Below are 23,949 nucleotides of genomic sequence, written 5' to 3'. Positions count from 1 at the left end.
AAGCTTTTTTATTTTGGAGTTTTCTGTCACTTGAGCTGCTTCTTGCACAGATTTTGCTGTCATGTGAATGTGTGTGGTCAGGTACAGCAAAGACCTTTGTTGTGGTGCTGCCACCTAAAGTTATGAAACAGAGAAAGGGAAAACGGTTGTAATCCATCAGTAGTGTGCCCTCCTCAGCTGCAAAATTAATAAAATTGCTTTTACATTAAAAATTCCTGGCTGATACGGATGAAGGTGAGAAATTCACAGACAGCCTGTAAAGGTTTATCGTCAGATCACCTTGGCTCACAGACAGCTTTTTTTATTAGAGTGCAACAGAAATTTTGTTGATGATGTGTGCACTGCAGTCAGAAGGCTGTGAGAAGGAGTATATTAACCTACTGGGAACATGAATTTACACCACCTTCAGGTGCTCAGCATGCACTCTACACTGAAAAATCTCCAATATATAGAGGTAGAGAAGTGCAGGCAGTTTCTAGCTGTAAAATAACCCGGTTTTCACTGGCTGGCACATCTCTCCTGATGTGGCCCATGACCACAGCCCATCCTCGAGGAGCCTGAAGAGGCTTTAAACTTTAAATTTAAACTTTACATTTCTTTCAACTCTGTTACTATATTTGATATATTATTATGCAAAATGGACATTACTACATTAGTACTTCCCAGACCTAAAATTCATTTATGTTTGTTATGCACTATATCTCTAGAAAAAGAACAAAATTATTTGCAAAGTTCAAAGCATTTAAATTGAATCCCATTCAAAGCTGTCATAACTATTTTAGTTTAGCTTACGGTTTTGTAAGTTTCTGCAGATAACAGTTGTAAGAAGTACAAGAACAAAGATACTATACTGACACTTGCCCAAGGACTGTTATTTTTAATTACATCTGTATCAACCATACAGTGGAAAATTGCTTTTGTCACAGTAATTTCATCTAGCTATGACCAAAACCAAAATGGTGTTATCAATGTGTCTGTATATATATACACACTCATGTTTTCTGCTGCTTATTGTATAGCCCATTAAAACAATCACAGATTGATTCGTCAAATAGTTGATTAACAGTTGGTGATAATGCAGAAACCATAGTGCTTTATCTAGGAGAAAAAACAAACAAACAAACAAAAAAAAAAAAACCATACATTATATGAGATAGTACTACTTATGTAATATAAAAACATTATTAATTTTTAGAATTGTAAAAGTCTTTTAAAAAATCTTGATTGAATCATTGAGCAATTAAAAAAATAAAGATTCATATCTCCTAATACTTCAAGTAATCATTGCCAACTGCCATGTATTCTGAAAACATGCCAAGTAGCATGCATTAGTGATGATTCATAGTCTCTCCCCTTCTTGCACGCAAAACCATACATACAGGCACATACTACATACTTTATATCCTATAAAGGTAAACATGACTGTTAAATGTGACATAGAAATCAAGTGCAGGAAACAATTTCCTAGACTGAACTGTCAGTTTGGCCTTTTGAGTGCTTTGAGTTTATTTTTTTAATTTTTTTTTTCCCCTCTGGTTTGGTATATTTAAACACAGAACCTAATTATAGATTATATCTGATTACTATCAATCTCATTTCTCTGTCCTCCTGGCGGAAAGGCTGGGTCTTTCTACTTTTACTTAAGGAGAAGATTGAACAAGCTGCAAAAGCAAACAGCAAATTAGTACAGAATCACAGAGTCACAGCATGATTGGGGTTGGAAGGGACCTTAGGGACCATACAGTTCCAACCCCCTGCCATGGGCAGGGACACCTCCCACTAGTTGCCCAAAGCCCCATCCAACCTGGATGTCATGCTTTTGACTTTTGACTGGGTTTGCTACTGGTTTCTTTGCAAAGTCCCTCAGGAGAAACAGAAGTAATACAGAGTTATACTTAATGTAAAGCTCAAACAAGAATTCCTTATAGACACTGGTCTTGATAAAATACTACACATCAGTGCTACTGAATCACACTAGCCTTTGTAATGGAGGTTCAGCAGCTAAAACACAGAAAAAGACACTGGAATTGCAGAACAGAAATCTATTTCTGTTGTTCTAAAATTCATTTATCTATAACACTGATAGTCTACCCTTACGAGCTACAGTGTCATACATGTGGACTAACTGTACTTGTGAATAAAGCGTTGCACAGATACCTACATTAGCTCTGTTGGTGTTTTGGTATCCATAAGTTTCAAGGAGATTTTGTGGGTTTTAATCATTGCCTGAAAACCTGACAGAGTGAACTGCTTAAAGAGAAATATACCTAACATGGAAGAAAAGAATGAAATAGCTTTGCCTGGATCTGAATCTGTATATACAACACAATTTGGTATAACAAAGCAGAGAAGGAAACCAGCTTCCCGACGGCTGTTATTTCATTTCTCTCTTATGTTCTGTTAGGTTTGGTTCTTTCTCAGGTGGATACTTCCGCCAAAGCAGGATCCTTTCTCTTCACACACGCACAGAAAATATCCTCTGACACACACCTTCGAGTTTTTATGTGCCTTGCCTCACACAGCACGTCCTGTGTCCCAGTGAAGTCCTCCAGGATGACTGCAATACAAACAATAATCAGCAACAACTTCCTTCTCACCCATACGTGCCAGCAAAACCTGCAGTGCCGTGGCTCTGTGCACACTCCCAGGCAGGGCAGCTGCCCCGGCCTCTTGTGCCCACCTCTCCTGTGGATGGTGGCAGCAGGCATTTCTCCCCTTTTTGTGATACTGCTGTCCGCACATGTGTCCACGTGCAACTATCAGTGACATCAGATAGCCCCTTATCTTATCAGAACACGGGAGATAATTCACTGATATACTTATTCTGCATGGGCTCTTTTCTTCCTCTACACATTATGCGTAAGCTGACTTTTGCAATTCCATCTGCAAACAGGGGCTAGGACAGAGGCAGAAATTCTGCAGCTATCCCTCCAGCTATCTTATCTGAAATCAAGTGTTTTAGATAGCAAAAATATTTCCTGGTAAGTGTCTGCAATGAAATACCAACATTCACTCACAAATAATGTTATGCTACGGGAAGAAACAAACTGTAAAAGGAACGATGTACAATATTTCTTAGCACTGCTCCATTACACATGGTTTCCGTAATCAGACCTCCATTTGAGCCCTTTGGGGTGTTGATCCCCTTTAACTTTCCCTAGGAACTCATTGAATATGACAGGGTTAAGGCCTACAGGCTTTAAAAAGCTCCTGGTACCATTCAATTGTTCAGACAGGGATTAAAACTACTGCAGGCAGTAGCAAAGTGGTAAATATTGACTCAGCAGTAAATAAAATCAGTCCATTGAGGTGGAGTGTACAATATGTGGTGGAGGAAGAGTCACGAGAAAGCATTATTGCTCTTGGGCAGATTAAACAGTTTACATCATGAAACCACATGCTGTTTCAGAAAAGTCACAGTCTTCATAAAAACCAGTGACAATTTACAGTCACTGCAAAATTAAAACAAGGAAATTGTGCTTTTTTTTTTTTTTTAATCTAGCTGAAAAGTTATATTTTTCGTCTGCAAAATGGATGAAGCTTCATACTGATGGACAACCCACCAGCCTACTTCAATAAGAAATGCATATGTAACTTTTAGATCCTGTCAACCCATAGCTGCAATGTCATTTTCTACTCAGCATATAGCAGCCAACTGTGAATTTAAAACCAGGCTAAAATTTTACTGTCTTAGTTATTAGTCTGAGCTTCTTTTTTTTTATTATTATTATTACTTTTTTTCTGCAGAGCTATGAATAGATATGATTTGAATGCCATCAAATGGTGGAAGGAATTTGCAGTAAGACAAAGATCAGCTCTCCTTGATCTGATTGCTCTTCCTTTCTCTTCTCCACTTTACTGTGGGTGATAAAAATAGAATATAAAAAAGATAATATTAAAGAAGCAAGTGTTCCTCACTGAACAGACACACTGTGTATGTGTATATGGGTGCCTGAGGGGAGTAACATGGCTCCTTTTCTGATATGTAGCAAGCAAAAAAACAATTAAATAATACCTGAACTTGCCTTGTATATTAACACTGCTGGAAGAAAAGGAAAAAGGAAAAGGAAAAGGAAAAGGAAAAGGAAAAGGAAAAGGAAAAGGAAAAGGAAAAGGAAAAGGAAAAGGAAAAGGAAAAGGAAAAGGAAAAGGAAAAGGAAAAGGAAAAGGAAAAGGAAAAGGAAAAGGAAAAGGAAAAAGAGAGACTAGCTCACAAAGTGGCTTCAAGGTAGAATGGAGTGTGTGCTTTTGAAAGAGAAATGTGTTATATCTGAGTTAAAGTACCAAAGGAGAGAACAAAAGACTGATGTGTTTTGGCATTTTTCTTTCTCAATACTTGAATGGCTGCCTGCTTGAAGCTGTGAACAGGTATGGAGTAATTATCTCTCTCCCCTGTCAAAACATCACACCTCCCTCCTATGAGGTTAAAACCTAAATGTAAAGAAATAAAAGGTTGGAAAAAAAACATAAGGTCTATTTTTCAGGCTATCCTGTGAGCATCTTATGCCATTTTAAAGGCCTAGATAAAAACATCTGCATGTGATAGATTTGTGGAGACATCCTCTTACTGAATTTGGAAACACATAAGCAAATGCTTAACACAGATGTGAAAGGCACAGTAAAGTTATTCTTCAAATAAGTTTCTCAGGAACACCTATAAATGATGTCACCCTTTTAAATATGATATGGAAAACATAGGTGAAACTTCAACTTTAGAACAGACTGGCAGAATGAATATTCGTTATCTGCATGTGGACATGTCTACATATTTACATATCATTTAAAACTTACTTTTCACAGTAAACTAAACTAAATAAATAAATATTGGTTATTCTTATACTGAAACTGAAATCTACTGTATCTTTGAGAAAAGTATAGATTTACTGAATAATTTAGGATTTATATATAAAGGACACATACATCCTGGTAAACAGCACTGCATAATGCATATTTTAATAGCCTTTCCTGTCCATATCAAATCACACACTACACACAAGCAGCCTAATCAGAGTTCAGCACCAGAAGGTGAACTGTCTGAGGAACTTCTCCAGGGCTAGATGCAGTCTCCCAGGTCCACACAAGGAATGGACCAGCTGAAAAGGCATCTCTGTATGTGAGGAGAAAGCCTTGCTCAGTCTTTTCCAGGACAACGAGTCTTGCACCGTGTAATGAAAAGTACCCTGTGAACACTGAGACTGAAGAAATTTAGAAAATGGACTGATCCGTTTGGAAATTGGCACTATTTAGCATTGATAGTGACAGGACTCCTAGAGGCCATGCAGGATCCTTCTGGATTTTGCTGGTGTTCACTCCGCATAGCAGCACCGTGCTGAAGCCCTGCCATCCTCCATGCCACCTGCCCACCCTCACCTGGCCTTTGGCCCTGGCCCTGCTGCTCTCTGCTAGGAAGGAACCAAACACAGACCAGCTGCAGGGAGTGGGGCGAGACTCAGGGCTCCCCACCTGTGCTTTGAAGGACCACTGTCAGGAGCTCAGAGCCTGGGGTGTGGGGAACAGAAGGCAAGAGCAAGGAGCCTGGTCCAGTCTTCCCACCAAGCTCACTTGTTCCAGGTAAACTGGGAAGAACAAAATGAGCTTTCAAGGCACCAGTAAAGGATGTAAAAAAATAAATAATAATCCTAATTTCCATTTTGTAAATTACTGATAATGACTGGTGATTAAAGAGTGGGCAGTTAATGTATTACACAGCAGCCCATGTGTGATTTTCTTCAAAAGCAGCTTTAATCTCAGTCTATGAAATGAGTGCAAAATTCTGAATATGAATGGGAATTCTAAAAGCTTGTTAATTGGCAACTGTTCATTTGCAAACCTAAAGGATCTAATAATGGCTTTTGCCTTGGAAACAACTACTGAAAATATTCTGAGCTTACAAAATGGAAGCCTCACCAAAAGCCAAATAAAAGATGAACTGAAAAAATCAAAACATCTTCACTAGGATTTTTACCTAAGGATACCAGTCAGCAAGTATCTCCTTCAACAAGTAAAAGGTTCTGTCAGATCACAGACGTAAAAGAGAATGTACTGCACTGCAAATGTTAAGAGAGGTAACAATGTGAACTGTTACAAAATGTCTTTCACCAAACGAAAACAGAACAAAAAAAAAAAACAAGCAAATGTCACTCTAACCTGGAGGCTACAGATGTAAAACACAGGGTACAGAAGAAATCAACTAAACAAGCTGCCTTAAAAGAAAGGCTTCACAAAATGATTGACTGTTTAGGACCATACTACTAAATGACAATATTTATATATTTATACATTTCATGCACCTTGCTGTGTTTTCACTCTTTTTATATTGCCAAACGTCTTGAAAGCTCAAGAAGAGAATCAAGTACTCCTTCGCATCATTCGCACCTGGGCAATGAGGGTGAGCTCCAGATCTTTGGGAAGTCAGTCAGGAATCTTCCTCTTACCCTCACTAAGGTCAGGATTTTGCCTTTGGTGTCCACATCCCTGCAGAAAGATCAAGGGCATGAAATACAAAGTCAATGAGTACATGTGGCAGAACAGTTGTTCCCTGCTAGAGTGCATTGTTTTACTAAATAGTAAGTTAGAATATAATGAATTCCTTTTGATAAGAAATAAAAAGATTTAAAAAAAAAAGAAAAAGGAAAAAAGAAAAAAGAAAAAAGGAAAAAAAAAAAAAAGAAAAAGCTACATACCTGTATATGATTTTTAAGAAATTAAGGGAAGAAAACAACATTTACTAGTACTGTTGACAAACACTAAATGTGCCACTTAAAATGTCAGCTTCTTTCAAAGCTTCCTGTGTATCATTGACATAAGCAAGCTCACTGCTGTTAATGAGTGACTCATGGATATTTATTGCAGAGAAAGAACACAAAATATGTCATTGCATTTGTGCAAATGAAGTAATTTACAAATCTGCATTGATTTTCTACCACATTACACCAAAGAATACCATTAACTTGGATTTGCTTTGCACAAGTGCAATTTTCATTTTAGAACAGACACGCAGGAACATAACTTAAAATTCTCATTTGGACTTCTTCAGGATTTACTAGTGAAATACAAGCAAGATGTGCCTTAGCAAGACTAAGGCACGATGTGTTTGTATATACCTGGTACACTGCTTTTTGGAGCATTTAAAGGTCTGATTGTTACTGAAAATATAATGCTTTGTCCAATAATACAAAAAGCTGTACATCATTCACTTCCAAGCTTTTCTATGCATGCACAAAAGCTGCAGTTCTGGCAGCATTTCAGAAAGGCCACAGCCACTATATGTTACCCTAGGAAGTAAGAGTGTTTCCCATCTTATGCTATTCTGATACTGAGCATATTTTATATGGTTCACCCTTGAAATGCCAAAGGTGAGAACTGAGTGAGCATGCGCAGCAGGAGTTCTGAATGATGGTAATCAGCAGCTTGGCTTGTGAGAATTACAGCTCCTCAGGGACTGTAAAACAGAATATTTACTGATGTCAGGGGCAAGACATTGAAAAGGACCCTGCCTTGGTGTTTTGCAATCTCATAGGGCAAATTTAACGCCTTTCCCATTTTTTAGACTCTTCTGAGTGGGAAGAAAAATAAACAGCTTTTTGGACAAACTATTTGCTTAGAAGAAGGTGAGAAAAAATAAGCAAAATGACCAAAAAGCATAAAAAAATACTTTCTTGGTGGCTATCAACTTTATGATATTTTTTTAACTTTCTAATCACTGTCAAGGTTCGAAACTCCAAGAAAAACCTGTTTTTTTGCTTCTTCAAAAATACGAGGTATAAATATACTTTGAATTGTATTGAAACATATTTATTTCCTGTAGCATGACAACGCACAGGCCGGAGCTGAAATTTATTAGTGCCAAACAATGCATTCACTTTGATATAACAAAACATACTGTACATATTCTGTCTGTAGCTGAATTCACAGATGTTGCAGGAGAAGTGAGATGGGGCACCGCATGGAGGAAAGTGTGCACAAGCCCCACTTCTGGTGGCTGCCCTTGCTGTTCCCCAGGCTGAGAAGTGGAAGATGCACAGCAGCAGCTTCAGGGATTGGCAGCATAGAGTGACAGCTCGCGTGCAAAAGCTGACCGCTGACAGCAAAGGGTGGGAAGGGGAAGGTGGTGGGGTGGGAGCCAGAATATGGGAAGTATGTGCCTGACAGGCCATTGTATAGGCTCTCACTGTCACAAAAGAGAAGAAAAAGGCAACATCCATTCTGTTACACAATAAAGCAAACAAACTAATCTGCAGTCAAAAAGACCAAATCTAAATAGAAAGGAAATGAGAGGTTCCTTATTTTCTTGCCATATCAGCATGTTTGGGTATGTCAGCTGTAAACATACCATACTATGTTGTAATTAGATGTAGGTTAAACAGCACTTATCAGGGAAACTTTTGCTTTTACTTTTTTTTTTTTTTTTAAATTAGTGTTCTAAATTTCCCCTTCTTCCTGAATTCTTCATCAGACTGAGGTCTGGGATTGCTTTCTGCTGTCACCCTGGTACCTTGCCGTGCTGCAGATCGTATGCATTTTACTCCTGTGGAGTAACGAGGTAGTTCTGCAGGATTTCTGACCTTTTCTGTCCGGCATATTCTGGAACCATCCTCTGGGGAAGGAGTATCGGCTGGCTGCAACCACGGCTGGGCTGGTTCACCGCCTGGGCCCAGAAGGGGATGGCAAGGGGGGGGCTCCTGACAGGGCTCAGCCACAGTTCACTTTCTTGCTCAGGACCAGTGAAAATTTTTGTTACCTTAAAAATCCATAGGGTTGCTCTATCAGATTCTGCAGTTGAAAGAAGGATAAAATTATCTGTTTGTGAGCGTTGCTCCTGGCAAGGATAAGATCAATTTGGTTGGACTCACTGGTAATTTGATAAGCTTTTTGATCCCTTCCCAAACAAAATAAGTGATTAGGGTGACAGAAGTCTATCTCTAGCATAAGAAACGTGGCCCTTTGAGGGGATGTCTATGTACACACAGTGAAAAATGTGAATTTTCGTCACGTCAGAAGACGAGATAAGAGAAATCTTTCGTTTATTTGCATAAAACTCTGCAGCAGCAGTGCATTACATAGTGCATTATTATAGTGAGGGGCGACTCGGACTTTGCACCACTCCCCGGAACGAGAGAATGCAAGTCACTGCGGGCGCTGCGGTTCACGGGGGAGGACGACGGCCCCAACAGCGCTGATGCTGCTTTGGGACACGGGGCCGGGCGGCCCCAAACCCCTGACAGGGGACGGGGACGGGGACGGGCGCAGCGAGGCGTGAGGCGCCCCCCGCCCGCTCTGACAGACCCCGACCACCTCAGGGCCGGCGCGGCGCGCATGCGCAGCGGCTGATGGCCGCCCGGCGGCGGGAGGAATCTCGCGAGATCCCGGCCGCCTCTCGCGAGAGCCAAGCGCGCCGAGGCGGCGGGCGGTCAGTGGCGGCAGTCAGTGGCGGGCGGGCGGCGAGGCGGGTGGTAGGGGGCGCTGCTCCGCTGTCGCCGCCCCGCCGAGGAGACTCCACCCCACGCTGAGTGCCTCCTCCTCCTCCTCCTCCTCCTCCTCCTCCTCCTCCTGCGCCGCCGCCCGCGGGACGAGGGAGGGCCGAGCGGCGGCGTCCCGGCAGCGCCGGGCGCCTGCGTGTCGCCATGAACCTGCACCAGGTGCTGACGGGGGCCGTGAACCCGGGGGACAACTGCTTCTCGGTGGGGAGCCTGCACGGGCAGCCCTTCACGGTGAGTCCGGGGGGGGCGGGGAGGTGGGCACCTTCCCCGCTGCACCTGCGGGGCAGCCGGGCTGGGGGCGGCCGCCATCAGCGAGCCGTGCCGGGGCACCGCACGTGAAGATGGGGGTGGCCCTGGTGGTGGTGGCCCTGGTGGCCGTGGTGGTGGCCGTGGTGGTGGCGGTGGCCGCCCGGCTGTTATATAAACGGCGCCCCTCAGGCGCGACCTTCGCGGGGGGGGCGCCCCGCAGCCGGCCGGGGGGTCCCGCATTGCCCCGTGTCAGCCTTGTCCCCGTGTCCCCCCCCCACCCTCCTCCTCTTTTCCCTCTTGTTTTGGGTTTTCTGCCTGTGCAGGGGGTGCCCTCCCCGCCCCCTTCCCTTCCAAAATGCCCCCTCCCTGTCTGCCTCTCCTCTTCAGGCGAAAACGAGGAGCGAAATGAGCGAAAACTCGGCTGTTTTTAGTCGTGTTTTCCTCTGGTCGCTGTGCCGTGTGCGGAGCCCGATAGGGCAGCGGTAAATGGAGGTGCAGGAGCTGAGCCTGCCTCTCCTCGCTGCTCACGGATGTCACCGTGCCCTGCCAGCACGGGAAGGGGGGCCGGGGCACCCTCACGGGTCCTGGGCCACCTGCCCTCACGCTGCTCCCCGTGGGTTGGCTTCGAGGAGCCGGTCTGGCCTTGTCAGTGCTGTGCCTGCTCCCCTAAAGCCCCCCGCTGTAAGGCAGCTCATGTTGGGAGCCTTCTGCAGCTGGAGCAGTTGTGGCTTCCCGTGCCCACTGTGCTGGATCTTCTGGTTTCATGTATTCAGAAGTGTTTGAGACCCACAGGTGGTAGGGAAATGCCGTAGCGAGGCGGCAAAGTTTAGCGTACAGTGAAGTGCTGGAAAGGTTTCGATATGTGGTGTCCAAATGGGAAGCTCAAGAAGTTCCTTCTTGGGGAGAAGGAGGTCGAGTTATCGGTGTCACTGAAGAGCTCTCTCCTACTACAGCCTAACTTCCAGAAAGTGTCAGGATTTCCTGATGGATAAAAGGGGTGAGGATCTCTCTTTGGGGAGAAAGGAACCACTGGAGAGTGCGGCTTTCCCTGTTTCTATTGGTCTGTTGTTCCCAAGATCTGTTTTGACATAAATATAGTAACAGTGTTTCCTATAGACACATTCATCTTGGTTTTTGTCCTTTTGCTCAGAAGGTTATTAATAGATTCCTTTTCCTCAGGTTTAAAACTGACAACAGAAATATCTTGGGCTTGTTGTTGTTTTTTTTCCTGTTGTTACTTGTTTTATAACACCATGTTAAAGTCACTACAATGCTCAGAAACATTAACAAGTGAAAGGTACTACATCTAATTCCTTTTCCTGGAAATGGTGGACTGAACCTTTAGAAAATCCAATAGGAAAATTGACAGTTCTTTTCCTGCATCTGAAATCAAGATGTAAGCATTAACAAGTATAAAAACTATTGAATCATATATCAGTACTCAATAATAATAAAAACATCTCATCAAACATCTGTGAGTTTTTGGTCAGAGAGACTGGAAACACAGGAGTTGATGTGTCAGGATGCTGTACTGAAGCTGGGGAGAGTTGTCATTGTCTGACAAGATAACTTGTTCTGCAGTACCTCGATTTTTTTATATATGGTGTTGTCCCGAATATTGCGTGCACACTTGTACTGAATATATGACTGAAGGTGAAAAAGCTTTAAAACGTTAAATTTTAAGCTGAAAATAATAGGTTTTTATTAACTTTAAAGTTGGAGATCAAATTAGTAGGGGTACCTATACACAGTGAATTGTATGAACCTTTCTGAAAACACCTGGTTTGGTTTTAAACTGGCATGTGAGGTACTTGTCCTCATGGTGTGCAGGTGGCAGAGGTTCTGTCTTTCATTTTTCTGGATTTCTTTTTTAGGATCTGATGTGACAACTGGAGCTTAAGCTTTCTTAGAGGGAACTCTGATAAAGAGTTTTTGGTATGCCTTTTATTCATATATAGAAAAGGCTCATAAGGATCAAGATAACTTAGGAAGTATTCCTGTTATTTATCTATTGAGAATATGTGATAGTAACATCTGGTATGCTTATGAGTATAAAGAACTTGGCCTACAGAAGTTAGAATGTATCCATTTGCTCTTGATGTGCTTCTCCTGAAATGTAATCGTTTTATTTGCAGTGGAAAGCATCCTTTACTTTCTTTGTTTTCAGATGTGGAGTATTTCATACCTGAAAACATTTGATTCCTAAATTCATAAGTTAATGCTCACATACTTAGGATACGGCTATAGTAGTTTTTATGGAAGTTGTGTAGAAGCTATTAGGTAATCAATACTGATAACACTTCTAGTGATTGATTTGCTCTGTGCGTGTTTCCTTATTCAGTTCTGCTTTCGTGACTTTTTTTTTCTGGATTCTTTTTTAACAAAAAATATCAGAAGGGGAGAAAAGTCACTATCAGCAACAGGAACATTACAAGCACATGTCCTAGGACTCGTCGTGGTAGCTGTAAAAGGGTTGTTGCTTGTAGGGGCAAAAAATTGGGAAAGATAAATAAATTGCATAGGTCAATGCAAGCAGAATCTTCTTGGACAGATTTCCTGCGCGTGTGTGTGTAGTTTAAGTCATCTTGGACCTGAGACTTGTTTTGTATGACTGACAAAACTGTGAAATTAAAATGTTAGCTAGAGAACATTTGAAAAATGTGGTTTGTTTTTTTTTTTTTGAGTAGTTTGAATAAGACCACACTCAATTTTTCCAAAGATGCTGGATAGCATTATGAAGTAGAGATTTCCAGCTTCATAAAATTGTTTGATAAACAAAAGCAGGCTCAGTAAAATTGTTGCTAGACTGTCTAGAAAGTATTTAACATTTTTATTTATAACCCATATAGTTACCCATGAAGTATTTATAACTTCATGGGTAACTATAGTCAAGAAATTTAACTGAGTAGTCATAAGAGCCTCTGAGAAGTTAGACTCTTTGCACCTGCCTCTTGATTGTAACTTAGACAAGGGAAGGAAGCTTTTTTGATACTATTTTTTGTCTATGTCCTAGTTAACCTATTCTGAACTTAAGAAATTAAATATTTTTAATTGAGCTAAACTTGGGAAAAAACAAAAAAAAACAAAAAAAACAACACAGCTGAACCTTTTCAATGAAAAGTGCAGTTTCAGTAGGCCTTGTTTCTAAGTGCATGGCCAATCAATTCACCACTTGGAGAACTGTATTATTTTAAATACTGTCCATAGATTAAAAAAACTTTTTCCCCAGGTAAGAGTATTTCTTGAATGTAATTACTTTTCTTATCTAAAAGTATTTTTTAAATTAGATATTTAAATGCAATACTCTCAATATTAAAACTTGCATGCAGAGTACATAGTCTCTTTTTTAACTGATGGCTTATGTTTCTGTTTCCTTGCTTTTTTGGTTTATACTTTTAAGACATATCACCCTCAATATGTGATGGGGGGGCAAAGGGACCATGCTGAAAATAGTAGTATGAATGTCTGCCTGAAATATATTTTTAATAGAATAGTTCAGAGATGTTTCATGGTGACTGTGTCCATTTTGATTTTCCCTGTGCTGTGTAAAGGAGAAAAACACAGATTTTTTTTTCAGTGTTACCTAGCTGATAGATTTATTTGCCTTTATCTTTACTTTTCAGGAGACTGAATTTTTTACATTTTTCTTTAAAGAAGAAGGGGTGAGAAAGGGAGAAAAACAGAGGGAAGTGAGACACAATGCAATTTGTGTTGTATATAAGCATCATTCAGCCCAGGCAAACTGAGGTTGTATTATGTTTATGTGCCCAATGAGGCAAAAGAAACAGGTAATTAATAAAGATAAGCTTTCTGTGTTGTTTTTTCTTTTTTTTTTTTTTTGTAATAAGTATTTGTTCTTAGTCTACATGTTGTTTGCTTTTTTTCCTTGGAGTAGCTTTGTTTTTTCTTTTAAGTGGGAAATTAGACTTCCCTAGGGTAGTGAAGTAGCTATTGGAAACTTCTTTCAAGCATGTCATAAAAATACCATTCAGCTATCACAGAATTTCAATAGAATCTGTTTTGTCGGTCAATTTGGTTGTGAACCCTGACATCCTGACCTTTTGGACTTGCCTCATTTCATTTGCGAGAGACCCAAGTACCCTTAAGACCCGTGAGTGGTAAAAATGGTCAGGATGAGCCATGGAGAAGTACCTCAGATACAATAGCTGGAGTGGCCGCAAACCAGAAGCAGCAAGAGGTAGCATGGGTGGCCATGCAGGTAAGCTTCTGGTGCAGAAGCTGGGGACAGAGCATGTCCACGGTTACTGTGTCCTGCTGCATGCCATCCCTGGTCAGCTTCAGCTGGGTGGTTCTTGGTGACCTTGTACCCAGCACAGGGTTCTGAGCTTTTTTTCTAGTCTATATCTTCAACCTGTAAACATTTGCGTGTTTTATACTTCTAAATAAATTTTAAAATACATATAGAAAACTATGTAACTGTGAGTGCACACATACTGTGCATATTATCTGAAATGGGCAGTTTACGGTAGGTGTACGCGTGCCCTGCACATAAGAGATATAGGTTAAATAAAGTTTGTGCAGGTCACATAGGATTATTTCTCATTCATTATGTAGCTGTAGCAAAAACAACAGCACAAACTTTGTATGTCCATACATAGGAAAAAATATATAAAGAGGATGGGTATAAAGGAAACTAACTGTTTCAGAGGTGCTGCACTGTGTAAGAGGTCAAGTCTCTTGCTCTTCTTCTGTTGAGGACGGAGTCTGATTTGCCAGTACCAGACTTTGGTTTCTAAGAGTTTTGTGTATCAGACTTTCACTGTAGAAAGAAATGAAAATAGTTCATAAAATTGTTTGTACCACTTTCCTTTAAAGCTAACATGCTTTTAATGCACTATTAGTGTCAAAATATGATCTCCAAATAAATATGATTTTAGAAGTAAAACTGACATCAGATTAAAAGAACAGGTAGAAACTGTCTGAAAATCCAGTGTGGCACGCAAAGTAACATTTATTTTCGCAGGCCTAAAACATGTTTCACTTCCTAATTTCAGGCTTGTTTTGCTATGTCACCCGCCAGTGAAATCCATTTTCCTGCAGCTTGAACTAGTTCTACCTTGTTCATTGGTGTAACAAAAGAACAAAGCATTGTTTAATAAACACACCAAGAACATGATAATGTAAACAGTATCTGCTTGTCTCATTTTGTAAAGACAACTTGTTTGTAAATACTCCAGGACATTCTTAAGGTGAAAGGCTTCTTTTGTTTAATGAAATCAGACTTAAGAGACTCTTCTTGACTTTTGAAAAAATATTTAGGAATTTATCTAGGGATTCTCTATTAGTTTAACAGTATGGCAGCATTTTCCAGCCCCTGCCTGTCTTCTCCCTTCCTTGCATCCAATAAAAATAAATAGTTAAAAAAAAAAAAAAGCTAATAGAGAACATGGTGACATAGTCAAGATAAGAGGTATGACAGGCTTATACTCTGGAGTTGCTTTTTGTCCTACAGCAAACAGAGCACTTGCATGCTTTTCTTCTTAGTTTCTGTAGCTTATAGAAACATTAATAATAAAAAAAATCTCAGCACCTGTCAAAACAAAAATGAGTGACGTGAACTATTAAGTAGATAAAAGTTGACTAGTTGACAGAATTCATTTTTGTTGTGTCTGAGACAGTTGGGGTAGAGAAAGTACCCATTACTGCTGAGTACTGACTTCCATTATACTGTGCTGCAGGCCTGTCAGCGTGACTCTGGTGCTGGGGAAGCTCATGGAGCAGATCATCGTGAGTGCAATCATGCAACACCTACAGGGCAACCAGGTGATCAGGCTCAGTCAGCATGGGTTTATGAAGGGCAGGTCCTGCTTGATGAACCTGATCTCCTTCTATGACAAAGTGACACACTTAATAGATGAGGGAAAAGCGGTGGATGTGGTCTGCCTAGGCTTTAGAAAAGCTTTTGGCCCTGTTTCCCACAACATTCTTCTGGAAAAACTGGCTGGTCGTGGATTGAATGTGTGTACGCTTTGTTGTGTTAAAAAACTGTGTGGCTGGGCCCAGAGAGTTCTGGTGAACGGAGTTAAATCCAGCTGAAGGTTCTTCACTAGTGGTGTCCCCCAGGGCTCAGTACTGGGGCCAATTCTTTTCAGCATCTTCATCAAGGTGCTGGAGAGTTCAGAGAAAGGCAATGAAGCTGGTGAAGGGTCTATAGAACAAGTCTCACGAGTAGTGGCTGAGGGGGCTGCTGCTGTTTAGCTTGGAGAAGAGGGGGCTTAGTGAACTCTACAACTGCCTGAAAGGAGGTTGTACCAGGATGAGGTCAGTCTCTTCTCAGAAGCAGCAGGGAACAGAACAAGAGGAAATAGCCTCAGCTTGCGCAGGGGAGGTTTAGTTGGATATTAGGAAAAATTTCTTCATTGAACGGGTTGTAAGGCATTGGAACAGGCTGCCCAGGGAAGTGGTTGAGTCACCATCCCTGGAGGTATTTGAAAAACATGTAGATGTGGTGCTTAGGGACACGGATTAGTGGTAGACTTGGCAGGTTGGACTTGGTGATCTTGGAGGTCTTTTCCAACCTAACTGGTTCTATACCTCATGCTATTTTCTGAGCTGAGGAAAAAAAAAAAAAAGTCCAGTAGTTAGTTTTGTGCTCTTGTTCTAGAAAAGTGTCTTTTTAAGGATATTACTGCTTAGAAACTGCATTCAGAAGTGGCACCTGGGTTCCGCTGAACATGTATGAGGATGTGGCTTCTCTTCACAGGGACCATTTAAATAAAGAATTACATGAGGGACAGCAAAGGACAAGTTGGGCTAGGGGAAGCACTCAACCTTCTCTCCTGAGGTGTCTGGTCAGTATGAGGTGTAATGGGACTGGAATGATAGGAAATAGTAGAAGAGAAAGCAAATTGTATTTGCCAGAAAGCTTAATTATTATCTGTTCTGACTGGTTTTTATTTATTCGTTTGTTGAATATATAACTTGCTTGCCTTCTGTGTCCTTTCTCTTTTGTCTTTGAAATTAAATTTCTCCTGCAGGTGAACATTTCTCCTGTGGGTTGGGTCGATGGGCAGAGCCCAGTGGGATGAGGTTCAACATGGCTAAGTGCTGGAGCCTGTATTTTGGTCACAACAACCCCATGCAGTGCTACAGGCTTGGGGCAGAGTGGCTGGAAAGCTGTGCAGAGGAAAAGGATCTGGGGGTGTTGGTTGTTGCTCACCTGAACGGCTGAGGGGACCAGGGTTGTTTATTCTGGAGAAGAGGAGGCTCAGGGGAGACCTTACTGCTCTCTGCAGCTACCTGAAAGGAAGGCATGGGGAGCTGGGGGTCAGCCTCTGCTCACAGGTAACCTGTGATAGGACCAGAGGGAATGGCCTCAAGTTGTGCCAGGGGAGGTTCAGATCGGAAATTAGGAGATGTTTCTTCTCAGAAAGAGCCATCAGGCATTGAAATGAGAGATGGTGGAGTCATCGTCCCTGGGGGTGTTCAAGGAAAGGTTGGACATGGTGCTTGGGGACATGGTTTAGTGGGTGACCTTGGTGGTAGGGACCAGATTATCTCAGAGGTCTTTTCCAACCTTAATCGTTCTATGATTCTATCAAAGAAACATCAAATGTCACCTCTTAAGTCAGCTTCCTTCTGTTTGTCTATAGTTATATTAGGAATTTATTTGAAAATGTTTGCTTTTTTTTTTTTTTTTTTTTCCCCTTTTCTTACTTTGCTGGGAACAGATCTGCTCCGCAAGCTTAAGAGCTGGTACTCTAGCTTATTGAAGGTTGGAAAGTCAGTGTGAACAAGTATGATCTGATCTGTCTGTCTAAGACTGATGTCAGAAGTGATTTATTTTTCCTGGATGTCAATTTGGTGGTTGTTGTTCAGGTAATGTGGAGAATTATCAGAATGCAAAGATAGTATGAACGTTTTTCTTAAGAGATTGAAGATCATAAAAAGACACTCCTTTTACCCCAACCCTTGTCTGGATTCTTATGAGTACATTTATAGTTATTTATTGGAATTGAGAGCTGGTGGAATGAGATGATGTTCCCAAACTTTCTGTCAGAAATACCATCTCTGATTTGATGCTCTCTTTTTAAACACACTGCTTATGAAGTTGGGCAAGAAATGAATATTAATCGTCAAGTAATATCATTGTTTAAATGTAGCTAAAGGGAAGAGGATGTATAGCTCTTGAGCAAGATTTTATGTTTATAAATGGGGTGTTTGTGGGAAACGGCAAGAGTATAGGGTGTTTGCATACCTCTTTGAGCTGCTACTGTCCAGCAAAGCACAGAGTAGCAGTACTGCGTTCTGGTACTGTTTTAGGTCCTCATGTCTAATACATGGATGAATAAGCAAGTTCCTAAAAACTCTGGGGTGTGATAGTTACTTCAGAGTTCTTCCAGTGCAAAATCCAGGTGTATTCAAAATTCGTTTATAAATACGTTAAGACTGATAGTGTTCTTGATCCAGTTAAAATGGTTAGTTTTCCAACTTTGGGATTGGTGCTGGTACTTTGTATTAGTATTTATGCTGCTTCTCACTCCCTCTGTTGGAAATATGGCAGTGTTGTGACTCCACATGATCTCAGGCTTGTCTGAATGTAGAAATGGAGGGAAGCAGATGTGGATAAATCTATTAAATTTACAACGTGTTGTTGAGGACTAGAGGGGCATACAGAAGAAAGAGGCAGAGGACTTTATGCAGTCTTTGGCACTTCATTTGTTTAAAAACATTTCTAATAAGGTTGTGTTATCTCTTTAAAGTGGAGCATTTTGTTTATTAAAATTGCCATCATGCAAAACAGTAAGTTCAACAAAATGGCTTTGGGAAAAGATGTATATTTTGTACTTTGGAATAAACTTTGCTTAGTGGACTAAGGATTTAATTACTGAGTCACCAGATGAGATGGTTTTCGACTTCAGAAAAATGTTCAGTGAGAAACAGATCAAAAATTCAACATGTTACTACGATGTCAAAATAATCGCTTTAAAATTTGAACAGAAAATAGAACTCAATCTCTTTTGGAATAAGTTTTAAATCAGCGCCTGCAGTTCAGTTTGCCCATTTGTAATAAATGATCCACTTTTGGCGGAGGAACTGCACTGCTTGAAACTCCATGAAGGTAAGGAGGAGACAGGACAGGAAGGGGCACAAAGATGATAGTAAATGATCATAAGTAAAGGTATTTAGTCTACAGAAGAATTCTAAACAGCACTTTCAACATTGACGTTTTTTTAAAGGTGGGTGATAGTCTGAAGGTTGAAAAATAATGACTGAATATTGGCAGAGAATGGTCATTGGTTTTCTGGGCAAGATGGTTTTGTAAAATAGACTAAACATGTTGCAGAGGAAATCAGCTTTGCACTGAAATCTTCATTTTTGTTTTATTTTTTCATTTTAATATATGTAATGGTACAATAGTCTAGGACAGGTTATACGAGAATTACTCCTTGACCCGAAACATCTGAAAGCATAAGCATCGGATTTAAAAATTGCAAATCTAGCATTCCACTTTTCTGCCTTTTTCAAGTCAAGAGTATTATTATTTATTTTTTTAAAGTAAATATACTAGAAATTAGGGGAATTGGTTGCAGTCTTCCATCTACTTACGGAAGTACTTACGATACTGAATCTTCCTGGGCAGCAGCTTGTTTTCACAGTCCTTTTTGTTGTTTATCTCTCTGTTTTCACAGTCTTTTGACAGAATGCAGTTGTTGGTGCTGATAATTTTGGTACTAGCTTACTGGCTCTTAATTTTTTTGTTGTTTGTGCATTCCTTGTTTTTAGACTTTGGTACTTGATGTATTTTGTATGTTTATTGGATGATGCTGCCTACTATTGTTTCCAGACATTTCAAACCATTAATATTTCATGACATTTTAATCAGTGCCTAGTTTCTAATATAATTGACCTAAATATAAGAATTTCTATTTCATTCAGACATTGTAATACTCAACAGGTGGCTCTATAAAGGTGTTAGGTTACTTAGTGACAACATAAATTTAAGATAAAATGAATCCGGGGCATGCAAGTAACACAAAATTTGTTAGTCTGAAACTTTAGCTTTTCTATAGCCAAGCCTCGTTGTTTTCCTTTTGAATTTTATATTTTCCTAAAGGGCTAACAGCATTTTAGCTTCTCACCTCTCTTCCCCCTTTTTGAAAATTTTTTAGATGTCTCTTTTTCGAGTCTAGGAAATATAATTGCTTTATACTGCTTTGCATGAACATTGTTTTTCATGTTTTTTCTTTTCTCATAGTTTGTGTTTTTTTTTTTTTTTAAGTCCATCCATTTTGCCTCTTCAATTTTAAACCACTGTTTCCTTGTTACAAAAGTGTTGTGGTGTGCTTTTAAGTATGGAGAGAGTGTAATCTGCCATTTCTGTTGCTTGATTGAAATTGTAGACGTCTGTTTGATCTCTGCAACTGTCTTTCTACTTTTCTCTGCGTTGCTCTACATGGATAAAATGCACTCACTGTCGTTTCGTTCTTCACTGATAAACTGATGCTATAAGTAGTTACAGCTTTGTTTAATTCTTCTGGTTTCTTTTCTTTTTTGTTTTAGGCATATGCATCAGGATGTGATATTGTTGTATTAGGGACTGACTTCGAAAGGTTACAGATAATCCCTGGAGCAAAACATGGAAACATCCAAGTGGGGTGTGTGGACTGTTCGATGCAGCAGGGAAAGGTACGTAGGTGTTCATTATGAGCATGTTCTAACAGTGTCATGTTAAGTGCTTTCTCTGGGGTATGGATGCTTGCAAGCTAAGGTGAACGTTCACAAAAGTGAATAGTAAAATGGCTGATTGCTTCATCTCTTTCTTTATGGTAAGCAGTATAGGAAATGTGAAATAGTAAGCATGGTTATGAGATTGTAGAAGATATGTAGAGCTGCACAGGAAGTTGCATAGAGGAGATAACAATAATTTGACCAAAAGATGAGAAAGGTGGGATCAAAGTTAATTTATTCACTCTATATTCACACTGCTGAGTATGTCATTGTCATCCTTTGATATGCTGGTGACTGGCAGCAGATGAGTTCTTCCATAAAATTCACTTTCAGGTCATATCTCTAGAAGAATAATGTTCCTTTCAAGTAATTCATAAAGGCTTAAAATTGCTTTTGGATAGAGTATTCTAGATTTTCCTTTTTTGAGTTCTCATCGTCTTCTCGTGTAGGTAGGTAAATTGTTATTTTAGACAGGTTTAAAATTATTCTTATAGACACCTTTCTTAACTGAAAAAAAAAAAAAGAACAAAGTAGCTCTGTCTGTTGGGATGTCATAGTGTTGTTAAGCTCTTTACCAATGAAGTAGGAGCTGTGAATAAAAGTTGGCTTATGGAAGAGGTTTCTTTTTTTTTCTTCTTTCATTTCTTTAAGCTTTAGAGGGGTGGTAACATCATTCTGCGTATCACTACAAGCCTTGTAAATTGATGAGCACTTTGGTTAGATTATGGTGTCAGTCTTGAGATAGATCTCTGCATAGAAACTGCTCTGTTTACATGTGAAGTCTATGAATGACAGTCTAGAGGATCCACAGCTACTCTTAGTTCCTGCATTTTAATGTTTGAGTGATGAACTCTTGCAACAGTAGTGAAGGAGTATTATTGAAAATGTAGAAGTGTTCTCTTTTCCATCTCTGGTAGCTCAAAGCTGTAAAGAACGTTTGTTTCTCCCCTGGCTGTTAACTAGAAAGTTTTTTTTGTTTGAATTCACTGGATGTATATTAATAGATGGTGAAATACATGTGTGGATCATTTAACACGCAAGTTTATAATATTTTTCTGCAATTTTGGAAGGTCATCTTGACTTCCTGAGAGCAGTTCTGAACTTCAGATGACAAACTGCCCTTGATTTGTAGATTTATATATACACACACAGATATATCTATGTATATAAATTTTATTTATATAAAAAATATTTATATAAAATTTATATATATATCAAACTTTTGAACTTCCTAAGTTTGCGGATTTTATCAATTTTTTAAATAGACCGACATGGTCACCTTGATTCTGCAAATTAGCATAGTTTGCTGCTAGTGATTAGTCTGACGTATCTGCGTGGCATTGAAACAACTTTCAGTTGTGCGAATAACCTGTTTGAATAAGTAGCGAATAACTAGGAATCTGTTGACTAGATAGGTCAGTGTATTTCCAGCTTGCTGCTGCAAAGATGGTATATCTTACAGAATCTTCATCAGTATTGACAATTTGTCTTCAGTTAACCTCCAGATTGTTTTTGAAGATCAATAGGAAGAAACAGAATGCAAGTAATGCAGCTTAATTTGTCTGTAATTTTGAACCTTTCAAGACATCTGTTAATAATTTGTAGTGTATGAATTATGTACCTTTTTAATTTTTTAACTTACGGAGAGCTGCTATGAAGTATCTTCTACAAATATCTGGCCTTTACTTCTGTTTGAAGGATTTCCCATCATTTGTAAAAGGGTTGTTTACTGGTTATGAAAGTAATAAGTTTAAATTTTCGTTTGTGCTTGCCCTCTAAATCCAGTTCTAGTTTATTGGGAAGCTAATGCCTTGTGAAACTACTTCGAAGTAGCAACAGCTTGGGGGTTCATGCTTGATCAACCCCTACCTTGGCTTTGAATGGTAGGCCACCATCTTCTCACTTCCTTAGTTTTGGGGAGAAACTTAACTCTGTCTCAAAGAATGAGATAAGTTGTATGAGAGTTTTTAATCGTTCCAAGAGGGTATGCATGTATCTGTTTATAGTTACAAGTGTTTGTTTCTATATATGTTAAATAAATAAATCTAACATAGATTTACAAGGACTAATTACTTCTACAAAGAGGACAATATAATTGTAGGCCACTGAATCTCTTGCCTCTGGTTGTATGCAACATGGTAATGAAAGATTTATTTGGAAGTGAGTATTATACTTGACCATCTCCCACACAGCGTAAGCTGCAAGCCTCTTGCCGCTTCTCCTAATTAACATGGAAATTAAGACCAAAACTTTTGATTTAAATGTGACAAAAATTTAGTTTTTCTGACGGAATGGCTAGTAGAAATACATGACAGTGTACAAGAAGATGGCACTAGCTTTAGATAAATCGAAATGTTTAATCAAAGTTGTTTTTAAGTGTCGTAGCTGGTGACAACACTGTTACAATATATATGATGTGTTTTATTTATGGAACACAATATTTTACTAATGAAGAAAGTTGTAGGTAGTAATTAAAATTTTCATTTAATTTACATGCTGATAGGTTATTTGTAGAAAATTGGTTCTGTAAGTAAGAACAGTTCATTAAATATGACTTTTTTTATCAGTAGGGCTACTAATTATTTTGAATTTGCAAGTTGAGTTATGAATTCAGGCGTTATAATTAAATGAGCTGAACTTTTTTAGGCAGGCTGGATTCTTTTCAAAGTAACTGTTTTATTTTATGTTGATTGGTAGTGAATGATAATGTAGTTTAGGAAGACCTTCTCATGAATGGGAAAATTGTTGAGTCATTCTATTTAATATGGGGGACTAATGGGGAAAAACATAAGTGTATCCAGAAAGTATTTGATTATTAATATAACAATTATTAATAATATTAATATATAATATAGCAATTATATATTTCGTTAATGTATTATAAACTGATATATATAAGATTACAGTAAAATTTCATAAAATGAGACCAGTAGTAGTTCGGACAAAATAATGAGAGTGAAGGAAGTTCTTGTCCCAAAGGCTGATGTTTTACTCCTTGATGGTAGCACACCAATAGTGGTAACCTCTGTCTTACAACCCAATAAGGCATCTCCACACATAGTCAATACAAGGGCCTTGCAACACAAGAATTTTTCTGGGCAATTGTTGTGGTAATTGGGGAAGTTAGTCAACATTTAAATGTGCATTATTCTTTTCAGTGACACGCTGCTGAATGAGGACTAATGAGAGTGTCTGTAATGCCATGGAAGCCTATGGAACTTCCATGCGGTAACAGTTGCTCTGGACACTTCCTTGTGTAGTGTTTTGGCATGCTAATATTAGTTTGTCTTAAAAAAATAAATAGGCAGAAGATCTGTCCACGTTTGGTTGAAAAAAAAAAAAAAAGGAAGAGGAAAATCAACATGATTCTATGTAGACGTGCTGCTGTTGGTGTGTGGAATGGAATTACTGGAATAAAAGAGTAACTGAGGTACTTGAAGAGGTTTAGAGAGGGCAGATATTAGTCTGAGATGGAAGGAAAAGGTTTGTTTAGCTGTTTTGTAACTGTGGCAAAATTATTGTTGGCATT

The 23,949-nt window shown here is 39.5% G+C and overlaps 1 protein-coding gene and 1 long non-coding RNA gene across 8 annotated transcripts in view; one reads left to right on the top strand and one right to left on the bottom strand.

The window, feature by feature from the left end:
- Positions 1-857: 857 nt before the first annotated feature.
- Positions 858-9,371, bottom strand: LOC119714390 (uncharacterized). The gene is made up of 4 exons (XR_005261554.2): positions 8,565-9,371; positions 6,376-6,474; positions 2,491-2,557; positions 858-1,098 (listed from the first exon to the last, which is right to left on the bottom strand). It is a non-coding gene; the product is annotated as an uncharacterized lncRNA (long non-coding RNA).
- A 118-nt stretch (positions 9,372-9,489) lies between these two features.
- Positions 9,490-23,949, top strand: part of DMXL1 (Dmx like 1) — a 91,519-nt gene continuing 77,059 nt past the window's right edge. For all 7 annotated transcript variants that reach the window (XM_072031714.1, XM_038170072.2, XM_038170071.2 and 4 more), the window contains exons 1-2: positions 9,490-9,710; positions 20,253-20,378. In XM_072031714.1, the coding sequence (XP_071887815.1) occupies positions 9,624-9,710; positions 20,253-20,378 (213 nt within the window). In that variant the 5' untranslated portion in view covers positions 9,490-9,623. The remainder of the gene's footprint in view (positions 9,711-20,252; positions 20,379-23,949) is intronic.

The sequence above is a fragment of the Anas platyrhynchos genome, chromosome Z, assembly GCF_047663525.1.
Source record: "Anas platyrhynchos isolate ZD024472 breed Pekin duck chromosome Z, IASCAAS_PekinDuck_T2T, whole genome shotgun sequence".
NCBI lineage: Eukaryota > Metazoa > Chordata > Aves > Anseriformes > Anatidae > Anas > Anas platyrhynchos.
Note: the sequence above shows the minus strand (reverse complement) of the source record. Positions and strands in the feature narration are given on the sequence as shown.